This window comes from Ciconia boyciana, chromosome 19 (assembly GCF_034638445.1).
Source record: "Ciconia boyciana chromosome 19, ASM3463844v1, whole genome shotgun sequence".
Classification (NCBI taxonomy): domain Eukaryota; kingdom Metazoa; phylum Chordata; class Aves; order Ciconiiformes; family Ciconiidae; genus Ciconia; species Ciconia boyciana.
Window position 1 is genome coordinate 2,657,246 of NC_132952.1, and position 19,880 is coordinate 2,677,125.

Consider the following 19,880-nt stretch of genomic DNA (forward strand, 5'->3'; position numbering starts at 1 on the left):
TCCAGACTTAGAATTCAGGATGGCTTCTGTTTTGTTTTGTTGGTTTTTTTGTGGTTTGTTTTTTTTGTTGTTGTTGTTGGTTTTTTTTTTTTTTTAATAAGAAAACCCTTAATCTGTGCCTCTGAGCCCCCTCAAATCACTCACTAGCACAGGACCGGGTCTCACGAGCAGGACTGAAACAGGGCTTTGTGCCCTACCTGTACAATTGGGTTGTGCAAGTTCTTCTGTACCGGTCCAGGACTGTCCCCCTGCGGCAGAAGCAGACAGATCCAATTGCATCAGCCCCAACACAGCCCGGGACCCCCCCCCCCACCACCCCGGCAAAAAGCAGCTCGTCCGGGCGGCTGCATCACTGCAGGGCTGGGATAAACCCCAGGAAAGCAGCTCTCCAGGTCAGCAAACCTCCAATCCCTACCCCACCCCAAAACCAACATCAGTTTTGGAAGCGGAGGACCCACAGCATCCCCAGCCACACAACCCGGGGAAGCAAGCCCCCCATCAAAGCAAGCCCCCCCGTGACGTCGCGCCTTACGTTGCAGAGCGAGTGCGTTCGATGCCGGGGCGAGTTGATGTCGCTCGGCGTGGACGACCGGTCGCCCTCGGCCGCAGAGGCGTCGGAGATGATGGACGGCTGCCGGGAATGACAGGGACTCACTCTGACCGCTGGAAGGCAGGGGGGGCACCGGGGAATTAACATCACGCTGCAAACCTGACCCCACGCAAAGCCTCTGATGCGCTTCCAAAAAAACCTATTTTGGAGTGTTTTGCCCCGTTTTTTTTAGCTCTGTGAGGGAATAAGGCAGCTCCCCAAAATGGGTTTGGCCCTGCGCCCTGATCCACCACGGGGACTCACCTTGCCGGTCCGCCGAGTGCTGGGGGTGTGAGTGGTAGAGGGTCTGCTGGCTCTGCCGGATGGCGGCCGTCAGCGGGAGGTCGGCCTGCATCACCCACTCCTGGTTGCCGTTCAGCACCGTCTCACCCGGCATGGCCAAGGAATGGCGTTTGGGGACGTCCTTGGTCAGCGTGGCGAGGGACTGCTTGGCCTGGGGAAGGACACCAAGGTGGCGGTGGCGAACCGTATGAACATCTCCCGGCGCAGCAGAACCAGCAGCAACGCACTGCACCAAAGCCACCCTCCCCTTTGCAAGTGAATACCCAAATTGTGCTGCTCCCTGCACCGAGGATGCCCAGCTCCTTTTGAGATGGATTTTTTTTTTCTGCCAGTATTGCAATAATGCAACCCCTGCAGCAAACACTTAAATGCAATATTGCAATAAATATTTCGCTTCAGCAAAACTTGCCAGGGTGTTTCAAGCACTCGAGCTGCTGAGCCGAGCGCCTGCAGCAGTGGCGCAGGGCTGACCCTCGAGTCGTGCCCGCTGTGTTATCGAGCTCACCATGGCCAGCTCGGCCTCCAGCTCCTTCATGCGGTTGTCTTTCAGGTCGAGCTGGGAGCGGAGGGCACTGGCGTGGTCCGTCGCCTCCTTGGCTTGCCGCCGCAGCTCCCACTTCTCCCGCTCCAGGAGGTCCTTCTCCTTCGCCAGGGCTTTCACCGCATCCTCGCTCTCCTGCCGGGACACGGGGTGGCCATCAGGAAGGGGAAACCCACGCTACTAGAGAGCCCTCTCCCACCCTCTGCCACGACCCCCTTGGAGACCACCCAACTGCCGCGGTGCCAAAGGGCAACGGTACCTTGGGGTGTCATGAGAGCCCCGTGCTCCCCGGGAAGGAGCAGGGAGCTGCGAGATGCGGCCAGTCCCCCAAAGAGGGATTCCCGCAGTGCACCTGGTTAAAATTACTTCGAATTTCCCAGGTCTGGCTCGCTGGCCCGATTTCCTCCAGTATTTACGTATCCTTAACCTGCTGCGGTCCAGCCCTTGCAGCAGGGGAGCCTCTGCCCGGCTGCAAGAGCCCAGCTGGGGCTTCGGTGGGTTTCTGCCCGATTGCAAACCGGGTTTCGCGCTCACACCGCTGCCAGCCCCCCCGTGCCACGAGACCACGGTGCTGGGCTCCCGCACTTACTTTCCTGTGCTGCTCGTAGTTCCTGATGAAGTCACGGAGCTGCTCCTCACGGCTCTCCAGCGTGGCGTACAGCTGCTGCATCTGGCTCACCAGGTCCGTCTTCTCCACCTTCAAGCGCTTGCGGTCGGCTTTCATGGCTGCGGGAGAGATGACGGCTCAAGCACTGGGGGCACGGCAGCCCCCTTGCCTCCACTGCTTTTCTTTTTCAAGGAAAAAAGCAGCAAAATTATGACCTCAGGGGCTGGGCTGGGAGCAGACGCCCAATTCACCCCCTTTGCTGCACCTCCTGCGTGCACCCCAAAACGCCCAGGGCATCTCCGCTGCGGCTCCTAAGCATCGCCCACCTTCCACAGGGCAGCTCGGCCCCTGGAAAAGGAGATTCGGGAGCAAAAACATTGCCGCAACCTCAGGGCCTGGCACAGGAAAACCTGCTGCTCCCCTTCCAGGATAAATAAACCACAACCGGTTTATTTTTAGCAGCTCGGCAGATTCCTGCAGCGCTCCCACAAGCCCGGGGCACGGCTCCCCAGGCGTCCCCTTCCAGCTCAACGATGCTGCGTGGGGACGAGGGGACAGAGCGGGAGGCTGGGTGGGTGGGGGCACCACGGGATGCAATGGGGACATCTCAGCAGCCCCAAGATGAAACCAAGACCTTCACGTTTTCCCTCTCCCACGCACCAGCAAGGGACACTCGCTGCCCGCCGACACAGGGACAGCTTGCTGGAAGTCTGCTAAAACCAGGGAGAATTACAGAAATACCACGTAGGACAAGGGACTTCAGTAATTTCTGCATGTTAAGTGCTTTGCCCAGCCTTGAACCTGGTCCTTGGCATTGCGGCTGAAATGTCCCGTGGCTCCCTGCTCCCGACACACCCCACCCCACCAAAATAATACCCAATTTAGCAATCAGAACACAAATACTGCTTTTCATTATAGGAAAGGCTTTGCGTGCTTTTCCACCCTGAGGAAGTGCTGCTCTCGAGGGAACGGGATGGTATGAAACACCCTCTGCCCCTCCAATGCTCCCTGCGCTCGCTGCATTGCAAGCAGGCGAGCCTTGCAAGTCATTCCTCTATATTGAAAAAAATTCTAAAGCCCCCAAAACCCACCAGAAAAACCAACCCCAAAGCCACCAAGAGCTGCCTGTATTACAAAAGCCGCTAGAAGACGATAGCACCATCACGAGTGGGACCCATCTCCACGCACACGCACAGGTCCAACCTATTTCTACTAGACTGAAGAAATCCACGATGAGCATTTCAGCCCACGCTGTGTTTCCTACCCCTCAGCCCCCCGTAACGAGCCCCTTCTTCTGGGGGCTTTAACTGCACCGTAACGTGCCTCTGAGCTCCTCCTGGTGAGACGCACGTGGGATAAAGATCTGACCGAGGAATACAAGAAAACCGCTACCGTGGCGTGCTTAAAAGAAAATTAATGTCCTTCCTGCAATTATCAACTTCGGTACCCTCGGCTTCAGGGCTCTGCCTTCTCCCAGCACGGGAAAGCTCGTGCTGGGGAGCTCCGCTCCCACCCTCCTACGGCCGGGGACCCTCGTCCCCCGCAGCTGCTTTCTGTTAAATACTCAATAAAAGCATTCCCACCTGTGTGTAAGCAAGGGCAGCATTATTATTAGATAGGTACTGCAGACCTCAGGCAGAATAATCTAATAAGGGGGTATCACCCAGCGCCGTATACAACGTACCACCGTAACGCACCGAAACAGCCCCCTAAAGAGGAGCAGCACCTCTGCTCGGCCAGCTCTACAGAACCCATTTCAGCTACCCAGCTCCTTACAACCGCCGGCCCCAGGAGAGATTTACTCAGGCAGGAATTATTTTGGGCACAGGTATTACCGTAAGTGTGTGCTGGGAAGATGAATAATAAACCAAGTGCTTGGGATGGAGCCAGTAAGGAAGGGAGAGGGCTTGCAGGTTAGCAGAGAAAAAGGTGGAGGAAAAAAAAAATCAGACCAAATAGTGGAAGAAGGAGGAGATATTTGGGACAACAGAGATTTTTAATCTGTTAAAAAACAGGAGATAAAACTCTTTGGACCAACTACTCTGCCATTAAGCTTCGGAGGCAAATCAAAACACAGATCAAACCACAAAAATCAAATCAACACACAAATACAACAAACCAGCTAAGAAACGCCACAACGATTCACGTTGTCCCGTGACAGGGAGCGCCTGTGATTCTTCCTTGCTCACTTCCATGAACGTGACTCCTCCTGGGACAACTCAGCCCCTTCCAACACCGGGACTTTCCTTACTTTATTTCCAGCTGGGGAAATTATCACAGAAACCCTCTAAAAATAATCACAACCGGACCACATCTAAGTTTTTAAAAAAGCACTTTCCTGTCGTCTGTGTGTATTTAACAACAACCTTCCCCCTGCCAAGTTATTTCATATGAACTAAAAACTTGCTGAAAAAGAAAAATGAGTAAGTTGACCAAGCCGTAGAGGGGCGAGATCCGGACCCCACAGAAGCAGGTACTGAACGCTCTGCGATACACACATATATTTAATTTCCTCGAGGATACTGAGAGCTCTTATAAAAGTTTAAGTCACATTTGCACTCTCTGATGCTGGAGGCGACAAAAGGCTCCTAAAGAATTTAATTAAACAGCGGGTCCCCTATAGTATACAACCTGCTTTGATTAGTGGCAGTGTTCAGGGTCCTTAAAAGATTTACGGAAAACACTTCATCGCTTGCCAAAAATAAAATAAAATAAAATAAAAAAGCTCAGAAGTACTATTAGGAGAAGAGTACGTACCATCTCCCAAGGTTGAATATTTACTGATATTCATGCCAACCAGTACTGCAAGAAGAGGATGGACTTGGGGTATTTTTTCCTATTGGGGTATTTTTTCCTATTAACCCAACAGGACAATTTACCATTTGTTTCAGTTCATATTTGAGAGATTTGCTAAAATTAATGCACTTTTTTCCTCCTCTATTACCAGCGCTCTCCCTCCTCCAAAACCGATTAGCTCCTAAGCTTAAAGAAGATTTATCAGTCATTTGAGAACTTCATTCCAAACCCAATTAATAGGAAATTAATTGAAAGAGGCAGGAGAAAAATAAAAAGTTATGCAGAAGTGAGCAGTTAGGGCTGCCAGCAATTCCTGGACCACGCACAGCTTGCTGTGGCGGCTTAATACATCCTTAGCAAACAAGCCCGGCTAATTACTCGGTCAGGGAAAACGAGCCATTGCAATCCACAGCGTGACGGCAGGGGCAGCCAAGGAGAAATAAAACAGGTTTTCAATAGCCATCGGGGCCACTGAAAATGGCTTTTTTCTTTATTCTGATGATCCAGGGCCAGGTTTCTGTATCCCAACCCTCCAGGAATACCTAAATAAGCTCCCCTACAGTCTGTCTGCACGGTGGGCTCTGGCAAAACCTCCGACCTGTTCATAAACCCAAGACAACAAGAGAAGCAAGAAATCCTAAACCCTTGCCATGAGCAGAAAGTATTTATCTCGTGCAGCTTATGTGCATTATTTATTTTTCCCTCCCACCCAAAGTGCGTGGCAGAAATAGAGGGGGAACCCACCAGCCCCGCCTCGGACTCAGCAGCTCGGCACCAGCCCTGGCAGCAAGCGATGGGAACGGCAGAGTGAATCCCCCCAGCTCTCATAGAATCGTTTAGGTTGGAAAAGACCTTTAAGATCATCGAGTCCAACCGTGAACCTAACACTACCAAGCCCACCACTGCACCATGTCCCTAAGCACCTCATCCAAACGGCTTTTAAATCCCTCCAGGGATGGCGACTCCACCACTTCCCTGGGCAGCCTGGTCCAATGCTGGACAACCCTTCCGGTGAAGTAAAATGTCCTAATATCCAGTCTAAACCTCCCCTGGCACAACTTGAGGCCATTTCCTCTCGTCCTGTCACTTGTGACCTGGGAGAAGAGACCGACCCCACCTCTCTCCAGCCTCCTTTCAGGCAGTTGTAGAGAGCGATGAGGTCTCCCCTCAGCCTCCTTTTCTCCAGGCTGAACAACCCCAGGTCCCTCAGCCGCTCCCCATCAGCCTTGTGCTCCAGACCCTTCCCCAGCTCCGTTGCCCTTCTCTGGACACGCTCCAGCCCCTCCATGTCTCTCTTGGAGTGAGGGGCCCAACACTGAACACAGCAGTCGAGGTGCGGCCTCACCAGTGCCGAGTGCAGGGGCACGGTCACTGCCCTGCTCCTGCTGGCCACGCTATGGCTGATACAAGCCAGGATGCCGTTGGCTTTCTTGGCCACCTGGGCACACTGCTGGCTCATCTTCAGGCGGCTGTCGACCAACACCCCCAGGTCCTTCTCTGCCGGGGTCCTTTCCAGCCACTCTGCCCCAAGCCTGCAGCGTTGCAGGGGGTTGCTGTGGCCCAAGTGCAGGACCTGGCACTGAGCCTTGTTGAACCTCACACAGTTGGCCCCAGCCCATGGATCCAGCCTGTCCAGGTCCCTCTGCAGAGCCTTCCTGCCCTCCAGCAGATCAACCCTCCCGCCCAGCTTGGTGTCATCTGCAAACTGACTGAGGGTCACTCGATCCCCTCGTCCAGATCATCGATAAAGATATTAAACAGGACTGGCCCCAACACAGAGCCCTGGGGACACCGCTGGTGACCGGAGGTGAGTAAACTCCATTCCCCACCACTCTTTGGGCCCACCCATCCAGCCAGTTCTTTACCCAGCGAAGAGTACACCCGTCCAAGCCTTGAGCAGCCAGTTTCTCCAGGAGAACGCTGTGGGAAACCGTGTCAAAGGCTTTACTGAAGTCCAGATAGACAACATCCACAGCCTTCCCCTCATCCACAAAGTGGGTCACCTTGTCGTAGAAGGAGATCAGGTTGGTCAAGCAGGACCTGTCTTTCCTAAACCCACGCTGACTGGGCCTGATCCCCTGGTTGTCCTGTACGTGCTGTGTGATGGCCCTCAGGATGATCTGCTCCATAACCTTCCCCAGTACCGAGGTCAGGCTGCCAGGCCTGATGTTCCTGTAGTTCCCTGGATGTTCCTTCTGGCCCTTCTTGTAGATGGGTGTCACATTTGGTAACCCCCAGTCGACTGGGACCTCCCCAGTGAGCCAGGACTTGCTGGTAAAGGATGGAAAGTGGCTTGGTGAGCACTTCCACCAGCTCCCTCAGTACCCTTGGGTGGATCCCACCCAGCCCCATAGACTTGTGTGTGTCTCAGTGGTGTAGCAGGTCGCTAACCATTTCCCTTTAGATTATGGGGCTCCATTCTGCTCCCCGTCCCCGTCTCCCAGCTCAGGGGGCTGGGTACCCCGAGAACAACTGGCCTTACTATTAAAGACTGAGGCAAGGAAGGCATTAAGTACCTCAGCCTTTTCCTCATCCTTGGTCACTATGTTTCCCCCGTATCCAATAAAGGATGGAGATTCTCCTTAGCCCTCCTTTTGTTGCTAATGTACTCATAGAAACGTTTTTTATTGTCTTTTACAGCAGTAGCCAGATTAAGTTCTAGCTGGGCTTTGGCCCTTCCAATTTTCTCCCTGCATAACCTCACGACATCCCTGTAGTCCTCCTGAGTTGCCTGCTCCTCCTTCCAAAGGCCATAAACTCTCCTTTTTTTCCTGAGTTCCAGCCAAAGCTCTCTGTTCAGCCAGGCCGGTCTTCTTCCCCGCCGGCTCGTCTTTCGGCACATGGGGAGGGCCTGCTCCTGCGCCTTCAAGACTTCCTTCTTGAAGAACGTCCAGCCTTCCTGGACTCCATTGCCCCTCAGGACTGCCCCCAAGGGACTCTGTCACCCAGGCCCCTAAATGGGCCAAAGTCTGCCCTCCAGAAGTCCAAGGGAGCAGTTCTGCTGACCCCCCTCCTCACTTCTCCAAGAATCAAAAACTATCGTTTTGTGATCACTATGCCCAAGACGGCCTCCAGCCATCACATCACCCACAAGTTTTCGAACAGAGAAGGACAACAGGTCCAGCGAGGCACCTTCCCTAGTTGGCTCACTCACCGGCTGCGTCAGGAAGGCTGTTCCCTTCAGAAGGGAGTCTCCTACGACAATGACCCATCTTTTTATCTTTATGGAAGCAGTTTTGACGCAGGGCGTAGGCCAACTTAACCTTGGCGACACCTCCAAGCTAGATGAACCATCGCCCTCGGTGTTGTTCGGTTCCTCTTGCAGAGCCTCATACCTGTATGCAAGGGCACCGGGGAAGGTGGGGTAGTCACAGAGGAGACGTGCCCGCTGCGCCGGGCAGGGACTTGTCGCCATTGCCCCTATCCCTCAAGTCACCGTGTTCAGCCAGACGGAGAGAGGACAGGGGATCCTCCGTGTCACGCGTCCTCTTGCCATCACCCCCCACATCCCCACCCGCACCATTAATCCTGCACGAGGTCAGCTTGCGTTGCCGTTACTTGAGCTTCCACCTCCTGCCACACGATCCGTCCCCCGAGCATTGCTCCTTCGGGAGAAGGATGACGGACGCAGAGCAGTAACGGGACCCGCTCTGCGCTGCGCTCCTCTCGCAGCCGAAACTATTAAAAATCCCTCCCCAGCGCCTTCTGTTTCCAGCTTTAACCTAATGAGCTGACATCTAATCGCTCCAATGCACCAACCCGAGGGGCACAGCCTTGCCCAGGGCAGCAGCACGGCTGAAACCTCCCAGTGATGCCACCACCGAGGGTGCCACCACCCCATTGCCCCTGTCTGGCCTTAGCATCTAACAACTTGTGGATGGGAATTAGCTACCACATGCTAAAACCAAGCATTTTCCCCCCTAAAATGGGGGCTGCTGTAAGTACCACCCCCTTTCTGAAATTAATAATACCAAATTAAGGGAAAACGAGGCGGTGGTGGTCGCACCATCTAGCCCAGGTTTGCTTGGAGGGCATGCAAATAATTCGTTTGACTGCCTTGCTAATGTGTTATTAGATGAATAACGACTATGTTTGGACCATAGGAATAGTGTCTCTGCCTGGCTTCTCACTCCCGGGATGAAGCGGCAGAGCCCAAACACAAGCCAGGGCACTGGCAGCAGACTCAGCCCCCCTCTGACCCTCCCGAAGAGCAGCTCCCTCCGGCTCCCATCCGCTTGTGAGTATTTCTCTTGCCCTGTGCAATGGGGATTCTCACGCCAGGAATGGAATCGGAGCTGACTTTTTCCACATACCAAATCATATACTTATTTCCTAACGTGGGGAAAGGCATCCTTGGGGGGCACAGCTCAAGCCTCGGTGATGCCCCGTGCAAGAGGAATGCATAAACCCATCCTGTCCCATTAACATTCACTTAATTTCTCCTGTTTCTCCATCCCAACCATGAAATTCAATATTGTCACCATGACTAACCCATAAAATCGGTCAGCCCTGCGCAAGAACTGCAGCGCCGCTCCTTGCTTTGTAATTAAACAGGCGCGTGCGCTCCCCGGGCGCAGCCGTCACCATCTGCAGAGAAGATCTTGCCGTTGAAGATGTCAACGTTACACGGTGTCGGGCAGTGCCAGCACTCACTCCTGGGCACGCGGAGGTATGGTGCAGGCAGGAAATTCGAGTGCAATGTCGAATTTCAGGAAAAAATTAGGTGAGGCATTTGCCTCGGGGGAATTTACCTGGAAACACGCTGCTACGAGGCCAAGGACTTTCCAGATCAGACCTGCCATGGTCATGACAAGGTGGTCAATGACTTCTGCTATGAGTTTAAGGTGGGTCTTCAAAGGAACACAGTGGGTTTTCTGTACAGAGCCCCGTGTCCTCTTGGCGGAGAGGGCTTCCTTGGCCAGGTGGTCCATGGCTGGGACACCCATCTGCTGGGACACCCATCCGCCCGCTTCTTTGCTACCCACCCCCTTGCTGCAGCCAGCTGGGGGTGCTGGGGGTTTCTGCAGGAGGCCTGTCCCAGCCCAAGTGCCGTCCCTGGGGGGTCACAGCTCCGAGCCACAGGTTTGGGAGGGAGGAGACCGGGCTGCAACCCAATTGCGGAGCAGACGTGAAGCTGGTTCACACCTTCCCGAGCAGCGGGGAAAGCCAGCCCAAGGTCTCCACCTTGGCACTCGAAAAGGAAACAGAAACCAGGTTTGCTCTCCGCGTGATAATCCCGCAGGCGAGCTCCAGCATATTGGATAAACCTTCCCAGAAATGGGGTTTCTGCCATTAGCCACACGCTCGTACATGTCACCCAGCCAAGAGGCTCCTGGAGTCCTCCAGGCGCTCGGGCACGGTCCCTTCCCGCAGCAGGACCCAGCAGTAATAAAGCTGTCTGCAACTTCTCCCGTCGGAGATTTCCACATCAGAAATCCAGACCACATCCATCCCTTTCCAGCTGGGGCCAGGAAAAAAAATATAATTGCACTAACACTGTAAGCATGATCCCGAGTCCCAGCCCCAGCAAAGGAGAGAACGATAGGATGTAGTGCTACGGGATTTTATTTGGACGTTAATTGATTAAAAAAAAAAAATGCAAGAGATAGAATTAGCCTAGAAAAAGGAGCAATAAAGATGCGTAAAGCACGTGCTGCCAGGGATACAGAAACTGGTCGAGTTACTCCCACAGAGCATCCTGTGCTGCTCCAGATCCCTGCTTCTTCCCTCCGCGGCAAGGGGTTGTTAGCACAGCACAGGGAAGACGCTGCAGGGGCTTATCGCCGGCTTTACCCCCGTGCTAAAATGCTGTCGGAAAGGGCTGGAAATGCATGGCCGAGGAGGGATGATGAACCCACCCTCCTCCATCCAGATCAGCACAAACCAAACCCTGTGCGGCTGCGCAAAACGAAGGCTGTTAAAACCGCTGGAGCCCCCAAAAGTAAACCCCGCCGGCAAACCCTCTCCGCTTCCCTCTGTGTTAAGGCCCGGCGAGCCAATATCTATCTGAACCGTGTCGCGCTTCCAGGCTCAGAGCCAGCAGCAACGACAGATTTCCATATAATTCATCGGCTAATGACATTACACACGACCCAATGCGGGTCGCGCGCCGCTGCAGGGGCAGGGACGCCGATGCTGCCGGGCGCGGGGCATCCTTTAGCGAGGACTGCGGGGCTTTGCAGTGACGCACGCTGTGAGGTGGGAGGTGGTCTTGGACGATGCTCTCTGGCTGCGGGACGCGACCGACACAAACCCCTGAGCTACAGGATGGCACGGCCAGGTTTCCCCAAGCTCCTTGCACTGCCTTATCCTGCAGCTCCTTAATATAGAGCCATTATTTCCCCAAATCCCTCTACCAGCCGATACGTTTCTCCTGGGAGAACCATTCACCAGGTGCAGTTATCGCTATTTTTCCACCCCTTTTGCCTACGTTTCTCTATGGACAATTTGTCACGGAAAGGAAAAAGGATTTTTTTCCCCTCTCCAGCTGCTGATCCCGTTTCCACATTACCCGTCTCCGTATCCGCCGCCGTGCTAAGCCTGCTCTGCTGCCCAGCGCCTCCAGCCCAGCTCGCGGGGCCGGATCCAGCATGGCGAGCTTTTCCAAATTATGCAAAAGCTTTCCAATATTGCAGGGGAGGGAAGGAGCATTGATTTTAAAAGGCTTCTTGTTATGTGCCTTTCCAAGTGCAAGCTGAGATTCCCTCTTCCTAGCCATCACACCTGCAGAGAAGTCCTGGAAAACCAGTCCCAGCGGCTCATACAGCAGCCAATAAAAGCCCAATAAAAACCCAACATTATATTCCTTAAATACTCACAATTCTCAAGCCAAACTCACTTTTTCTCTGTACCATCCTCCACAGAAGCGCATATGACCTCACTGCAGCTTCTTAGATTACTTTTTTTTTTTTGGCAAATAGTCTTAAAGTAGTTCTGCTTTTCTGTATTTTGCATTTATCAGCACTTCCCCCTCCCTGTCTGCGCAGAGCACATATTCTCTAATTAAGGTTTTTCTTCTCCAGTTACGGTTTTATAAACCCAGAGCACTTCCTCCTGCTGGTGGCTACACTGGGGGGGGGGGGGGCAAGATTTTGAAGATATTTTGGCTGTTACTAATTTATAGGGATACTTTTGCAAATCAGAGAGTGATAAAATAAAAAGCACGTAGACTGGGCTAGTTTTTCTCTTCTTTTTCCAAAATCCTCCACCCAAATACAGACTCAGCCCAATTCCCTGCCTCCCCTGTGCATCTCAGCATCCCGGACTGGGGGAGAGCGGTGGGCTGGGGCTCTCCCCCCTGGCTGCTCAGCCTCGGAGCCTGAGAATTTTTGACAGCCTCTCTTCATAATCCGCAAACATGAGCTGACAAGTGGAAGTCACACGCGGTGTGTTGGGGATTTGAGATGATATTCAGAGCCGTGGCGCTGCCAGGGTTTGATGCGCAAGAGCTTTCCCCTGCTCAGGATCATCCCCTGGCTCTGGCTAACAAACCATCCCACCTGGACTTATTGCCAGCTCGGTTTTGGGAGGAAAAGCTGCAATATTGCGTTTCGCACGGCACACCCCGGTCCTGGGGCTTGCAGCGAAGTCGCCGGCGAGGGAGGGAGAGCCCAGCCTCAACCCCAGCGGGGAAACACCCAAATCAATAGACAAAGAAGAGAGGAGAACCTGCACGTCACCTGGAAACCCGGCCTCTGCTTCCTGCAGCGCTCCCGATAACTCCACCCGGGACAAGGGAAATCACCCTCACCAGGAAACTCACTGCTTCCCTCCTGCAAGCGTCTGAGGGGCTCAAATCCAACCCGCCCCCACCTCGCAAACGTTTCCAGCTGCATCTCAGCTGCTCTCTCGGCTCCACTCTATAGCTAGCCATGGAGGAATGCCTTTGCGATGTTGCAAACGCCCCCCACACCCCGTTTCCCAGCCCGTCGCTGCACCCTGGTCCATCCCGGCTCCGCACTGCTGCGGCAGAACAGCGGCGGGGTCCCGGGGAGCACTGCCCCGCGATCAACCTCCCACGTATACACGGTGAACACACTGCATAGTCCAAATAAAAGGGACGGCCTTTCCTTTCCTCGCTAATTAACTTCTTAAAACTTTAGGGTGCCGGGGAGAGGCGCGTGAGAAGAGGGACGCGCAGCCCTTACCCTGCAGAGCCTCCTTGGCGCGTGCCAGCTCCTGCTCCTTCTGTGCCAGCTGCACCTTCAGCTCGGTGGCCGAGAGCACCTCCGGTGACTTGCTGCCGTGCGTCTCCTCCAGGTCTTTCGTCAGCATTTCCTTCATTTGCCGGAGCAGGTGAACCTCCTCCTGCAGCTGGGCCACCTCCTCCCGCAGCAGCGCTGGAGGAAGAGGAGACACAATGTGAGGAAGTGACCGACGGCTCCCGGCACGGCCCCGCGTCCTCGCTGCAAACTCAGACCCCGGGGAAACGCTGCCAGGGTGACTCCCCCGCTTGCAAAACCGCTTTTTGCACAGCCCAAAAGCCGCAGCGGTGCCCACGGCACCCCGGGACTGGAGGAGAGGGATGCAATAGGGAGGCACCGGGTAGGGAGGGGAGAGATTCCACTGGGTACTGGTTTCTAGTTTTTGCATTAAAAAATTAAAAATAAATGTTAATACATAATAGTAGTGGCAGTAGTAATAATAATAATAGTAATTAAAAAAACAAGAGCCACCTCCCCAGCCAAAGCACTCGCTGATGGGGTGCTCACATGGCCAGCGTCCAACAGAGGCTGCCGAGCTCCTCTGCCCCATACGATACGCTTCAGCTCTGCCTCCAGCCATCCACGTGTTCAGGGCGTACGCAACAAAATTTAACAAAACCCCTCTGAGACTGGAAAGGGGAAGACGACGCTTCTACCCGCAGCCCTGAATCGCAGGAGCATCCCAGCACACCCCAGCCCGGGTCCCCTGCAGCCCCTCTGCAGCGGGCACCGGGGGAAGCTCCAGCGGCCTCGTTTCCTACCGCCGCACCCGCTGCTTCGTGTAATAAAGTGCTTTTCTGCTATTTCCACGTTGCACCCATCGCCCTCGTCCCCCCTCGCAATCCTCTTCCTGCAAAACACTTTTTGGACGGGCACTGCTACTGCAATCGTCTACACGAGCCAGACATCGTGATCCAAAATGATTTGTGCAAGCGTGCAAAGAGTTTGATTTTGCGCTTCCCCCTCCCTTTGAGAACACGCGGAGAAAACCCGTTGCTCATCAAAAGGGGCTTATTGATTTATCGGGTTTGCACCATGCCCGTGGACATGGGGAGAAAAAAAATAAATCCCTTGGCAGGCACGTTACAGTTACCGGAAAAATACAACAGAAATAAAAAATAAAAGCCCCCTTCTCCAAGCTACTGCAGTTGGGTCCCTTCCCCACCGCCACCGTGTATCAGCCAGCCTGGGGGACACCAGCTGAGCATGAAATACAGGGTTTTTTCCCCTTATTTTTGCTCAGGTCCCTGGGCACACGCACGGGGCAGTTTCCTTTCCGCCACCGTTTGCGAAGCGAGGCGGGGAGGTGACGCCGGACGGGGAGAGGCGGCTGCCCCGGCCCAGCCAGCAGCTGCACCAGGAAGGCATAAAATCTGGTCTGCATACTTGAAATGCTTCCCGTATGAAAACTGGCAAGGCCCCATTCTGTAAATTATTCAGCAATAAAGTCACTAACGAGGAACAGTCGAGCTCCGGGCTGGGGATTTCGGTGCGGTCCAAAAGGCTTTCTTGAAATCCGTGCAAAAAGCAAGAACCGAGAGGCGGCCAAGGCCAAGGGCATCTTCCCCTTCCCCGGGGGTGCAGAAATGCAGCTCGTCCCCTCCAGCCTTCGGGAAACCGGGGAGGGGATGCAAGGGACTCGTACACGGAGTAGTATTTACTGTGCAAAACCCACCCAGCGCCTTCCCCGGCCACGGAAAGCCCCACGTGACCCCACAAAACACCCGTGGCCGCTGCTAATTACCCATTTTTTTCCCCACTGATAATTCATTTGCACCTTTTATCGCAAGCTGCTTTGCTCAGCAGATACAGCGAGCTATTCCCTGGCAAATGATTAACCTGCAGAGGAGGATCCAGACAGGGCAGCTTGCTCAAGGGCCACCGGCCCCACGGGATTTCTGCAAATCGCAGCATTTTGGTGGGAACCCAAGAAAATCCGGCCCCTGTTGCAGGGACCCCTCCAGGGACGGGAGAGGGGAAAAGAAGCCCGAGGGAAGGCAGCCCGGGGGGGAATTCTGCAGCAGAACATCCTGGAGGAGTCCTTTGGCATGGCCCAAAAGCAGATTTGCAGCTGGTTTTTACAAAGCTCCTTTCTATAAAGCGCTGCACAAAGCAGCTTCCCCAAAACCACACCATTCCCCTCTGGTCCCAGTTAGAAAATGGTGGAAAAACTCAAAAGCATTCCTCCTCCGAAGCATGCAGCAAGGCAATTTAATCCCCAACTTAGTACTCGGCTCCCGATGCGGGCAGAAACTACTGCAAGATTAAAATCCAAGATCTATAAGAAGCTATAGGTGCAATCTGGAAAGGAGCATGCAGCACTGCGCTCCCCACACCATCACCTGCAAGCCAACACCTACGGTGAAACTTGAATTACTGAACTCAGGATCAGCCAGATACCCGAGGTTCTTGCTTTTTTTAAATATATATATAATTTAGGATATATAGACACACACACAAAATGGATTGTGCGTTGGAATATATGTTTATTTTTGCAATGTACATCTCTTTTGCAATACATACCTTGCAACGCACAATCCATTTTTTGTATAGCTATATATATAAAAATTGCAAAGCGCAATCCACGCTGCCAAGGTTTGAGGGGAAAAACCCTACACCTCTTGCTAGGCTCAAACAGCCAAAGATGCGCCGTCAGCTCTTTTAAGGCATCGCGAAGTGCTGTGGTCCTCGCTCTCTTCCCAACTCCCTCCCGGGGCTCCCGCCGATGTCTTGGCTGTAGAAACCAGGAACGGGCTTCAAGGCAAGTCAAACCCTCCGCGCTCTTCCCAGAAAGTTGTTAAAGGGTCTTCTGGGAAAGAAGCTGGCGTTTCAGGGAAGCGATGGGGATGGCGGCATCTCCTGTCCTCCTCAGTTTCCTCAGGAAACCACTTAACGGGCAATTTCTTGCCTTATATCAAGCTTTTTATTAGCACCTGCTGCCAGGAGGACCGGGGCTGGACCGCAGCAGCCATCCCACGCGCTGCCTTACACCTGTAATTGCCCTCATTTCCATCCAGGATTTCCACCCCGCTCTGACGCTTCCCTGGGCTCCCAGTTCCCCCCAGCCCGTCAGCACGCACCCGCCAAAATCGCACCAACACAATTATCCCCCCAAAGCGGTTCCCCCCTCCGGCGCCGAGCATCTGCTGGCAACCCCTCTCCTGCAAGTTTCCATCCCGTCTTAACCGGCATCTCCAGCTCGAGAGGGTCCTACGGAGAAAGCCCGTTTTATTTGCATAAATTGCATTAAGAGAACGACTCTGCTTGCAAGGGAAATTTTAACTTCGTTTTAAAACGGGGGGGGGGGAATCCCCGCTGCTATGCCAAGTTTAAGCACCTAAATAAACGATCCGAAAAGCACCATTCGCAGGCAGCTCTTTGCGATTGTTACAGAAAAGTTCCAATAACCAGGAAAATGGGGCCAATTATTCAGAAACCTCATTTCAGCCTCTATTTCTTACACATACAGACAGCTCGGCGGGGGTTTCCATGTGCCTTCCCGTGAGCTGGCTGGGTTCGTGCCTCTATGTGAAGCCGTGAAGGAGCTGTACGTGGCGTGAAGTGAGCATCAGCCCCCTCAAACGCGGACCGGGGCTCAGTGCCCTGCACGAGGTGGTCAACGCGCATCCACAACACAATGCAAAAATACAATCGGGAGAATAGAATAATTTTTAAAAATTGTTTTGCAGTTCAACCTTGCAAGCATTGCTATATTGGGATGCAAAGATGAATTCGCTATTAGGAATCGCCTCCCAAATGCAACAACCCCCATGCAAAAAGCTTCCACAGCACATTTTCCCCAGCATTTTTACCCCTTTTCATTTTTTCCTCCTCTTTTTAACCTTTTTTTTTCTTTGGGGAGGGTGGTTGTCCATGCCCTGTAATTCCTGACCACCCTGGGGTGGAAGGAGGCATCACCCCGTACGGACGAGCCCCGTCACATGCTGGCTCATTCCAGCCCCTTCCAAATCTGCTGCAAGCGGGCAGCGATGAAATTAATGCAACTTAAACATTTCCCAGACTAATCGACAACTACCATTCACACCAAAATAATTGGCTGTTAATTACCTTTCAGTTGATAGCATTAAACTTCCATGACGCTGTTGGATTCTGCATCCTTTATGCTTTAAGCACCGATTAGTGTTAACAGACAATGTAAATAAGATTTTTTTTGTTGTTGTGGTTTGTTTGTTTTTTTTGTTTTTTTTTTTTTTTTTTTTTTAAATTGTGGTGAACACCTCCAGACAGCATTTGAGGCTGAAGTTTCCACTCTGGCTCCTGCAAATCCCATCTCGGGCTCCTCTCCGCAGCAGATCCGCTGGCCATGCAGCAGCAAAGCCTTTTACTGGCCTTGGAGCAGACATCACTCTAAAAACATCCATTTAAAAGCCTTTTTTTTCCATGTCGCTCAGCTGACACGATTGCCGTACACGCGTTTCTGTCTTTGGAGGGTACATATTAAAAATGAACGCAGTATAAACGACAAGGTTTACGTTGGTGAAATGAGGATCTTAGGTGAAAGCTGCATTTTGTGCCGCTTTTGCAAGTTTACCGGCAAGATGGTTTTTGCTTTGCTGGGCACAACTCAAGGGGTTTTCTATCCAGGACATCAGCAGGAAAATGGCCAGAAGACGCAAGCGTGCCCTGGGTTGCAGCAGTGGCGTATCAACAATGGTGGCCAACAGCGGGCAGAGAGAAAAGCCTCGCTTGTGGCTTAAAATCAGCAGTGGATCACCCCAAAGGGTGATTTCACAGGCCCTGCACAGAGAGGCAGATGGGGAAAAAAAAGAGGAAAAATGGGAAAATGCAAAATCTCTATGTTAACGGCATCACCTAAGAGACCCTCACCCATCGAGAGCATGGTGCAACCCTTCGTCCCTCCTCCCTCCTGCAGAGCTTTAGCCTAGAAAATATATATATAAACACAAATATACATGTACATACACCTCTGTCCTGGGATGGGAAACAGAAGGGTCATAGGATAAAGAACATTATGAGAAGAAAACAGCGATTCAAGCCCTAGGGATGAGTCGAGCTAGTCTTTTAAAGAGCATCTCACCACCGTTGATTATTAAGTAGCTCCCCAGTTTGGGACCCGAGTCTCTTGCAGAAAGGTTCAACCAAACACTCCTTCCGAGGAGCCTGCCCTACGTACTGTTTTCCTCTCTCGCTACACCTCCGCAAGGAGTAATTCGGAGGAAAAGCACAAATTGCCAGGCACAGGGCTGGAGACGAACCACTGCCACCCCCACGCATGCAAACAGCCAGCCTCTCCGCGAAGCACACGTCACACTCAAGAAAGCATTTGGTTAGCCCAAAATACACGCGGATTTGCAAAAAGACCCAGTTACCGCCGCTGCCTGAGATGTACCGGTGCAAAGCCAACACGTCCAACCTCTCCCTTCGACACCTGGACACCATGATGGACTCGCAGCAGCTCAAAACCAAAGCCCAAGCAGCATCGCCTCCTCGTGAGGATAAACACGAGGGCCCATAATTTGTCCGTGCGCACCTTCAGCCGAGTCCCGCTGCCACGGGTCCCAGCTACATCCCTGGGTACGGCTTCTCCCGCAGCACCGTGGCCCTCAGAGGAGCCGTCGGCCACCACAGCTCCCTCCTGGGTGGGCACTGGGGCTCTCGGCCACGTGCTGCAGAGCCTCTCGGGCTAATAAAGTGATTTTTGGCTCCGTGCATCCATCTTTTACTTTTAAAGAAGGAAGCTTTAGATTCCATCGCTTGCTACTGCCATGATGCTGCAAGCGAGCGAGCTGTCACACCTGGACGCGGGTACGGACACTCCTGAGCAAGTTCAGATTAAAGTTTTCACCCAAGGAGCATAAATCCCTGCAAACACCATTTTTGAGCATTTCCCGAGTTAGGCGCCAGCTCAGCCTCGGCACTTCCATATGGTCGCAGCCCCGGGACGGGACCCCCTGGTCGCACGCCCGAACCGCGCACCATCAACCAGCGCTCGCACCCATCTCGCTCGCGGCCATCGGGCAGGACACGCAGAGACCACTCGCATGCAAAGTTACCCCCTGCGTCCTGGCACCCCCCCAACACCCCCCAAAAATAAGATTATTCCCAGCAAGCCGAAGCCCGCTCGCTCGGCTGCCCCATCCACACGCTTGCGGGTGTCTCACAGCGGATGTAAAGAAATAAAACCTGATATAAACATCTCACGCACGCCGGAGGGTGGGGGGGGAAGAGGGGTTCAGGAGGCAGGCTGGAGATTGCAAAGGCTTTCAAAAGCACGCACGGTTTAAAGGCAGCCGGCCGGTGGGCTGCGACCCCCGCAGCGGCCCCCGGAGCCGGCCACCGAGCCCTGCGCGAGCTCCCGGCGCGCTCCAACTTCTCCATGAGACAAAATGGACTACGGGGCGCGAGCAGCCGCCTGCCCGCCCTCCCCACCGCCGCGGGGGAGCCGAAGCCCCTCGCCCCTGCCCCGTGCTTGGCCCTCGACACGGGGGGACGGCACCGCAACCCGCAGCCGCCCTCCTGTGCGGCCCCGGCCAGCTTCGAGGCGTGCTCGCCAACCGCCCGGCGTTGTTTTGTTTCTCCCAGGAGGAAGCGAGCTAGAACGGCACAAAGCAAGCAAGGGGAAGAAACGCACGCCGGGCTGCGTTCCCCCCCCCCCGCCACGGTGCAAGACAGCAGGACCCCGCCGGGGACCCCCCCTTACCTGCGTGGGCTAAGCAGGGGCACAGCACCCTGCCCCGAGCATCGTCCCCGGCCGCCCCTCGCCGTCCCCAGGGACCCAAACAATAGGCCGGGCGCGAAGCGAAGCCGTGCTCGCAGCGGCACGTCCCCGGCTTGCTCTCCTCCTGCTCCGACTTCATG

General features: G+C 53.9%; 1 protein-coding gene across 5 annotated transcripts in view; it reads right to left on the minus strand.

The window, feature by feature from the left end:
• The window catches only part of KAZN (kazrin, periplakin interacting protein), a 241,300-nt gene that overhangs the window by 2,343 nt on the left and 219,077 nt on the right, over positions 1-19,880 (minus strand). For 4 of the 5 annotated variants that reach the window (XM_072884020.1, XM_072884021.1, XM_072884022.1 and 1 more), the window contains 6 exons: positions 12,984-13,175; positions 2,023-2,159; positions 1,398-1,568; positions 854-1,043; positions 533-663; positions 198-248 (listed from right to left, as the gene is read on the minus strand). In XM_072884020.1, coding sequence (XP_072740121.1) covers positions 198-248; positions 533-663; positions 854-1,043; positions 1,398-1,568; positions 2,023-2,159; positions 12,984-13,175 — 872 coding nt within the window. Of the gene's footprint in view, positions 1-197; positions 249-532; positions 664-853; positions 1,044-1,397; positions 1,569-2,022; positions 2,160-12,983; positions 13,176-19,722; position 19,880 lie in introns of those variants that run through there. The other variant, XM_072884019.1, reaches the window with a different exon arrangement.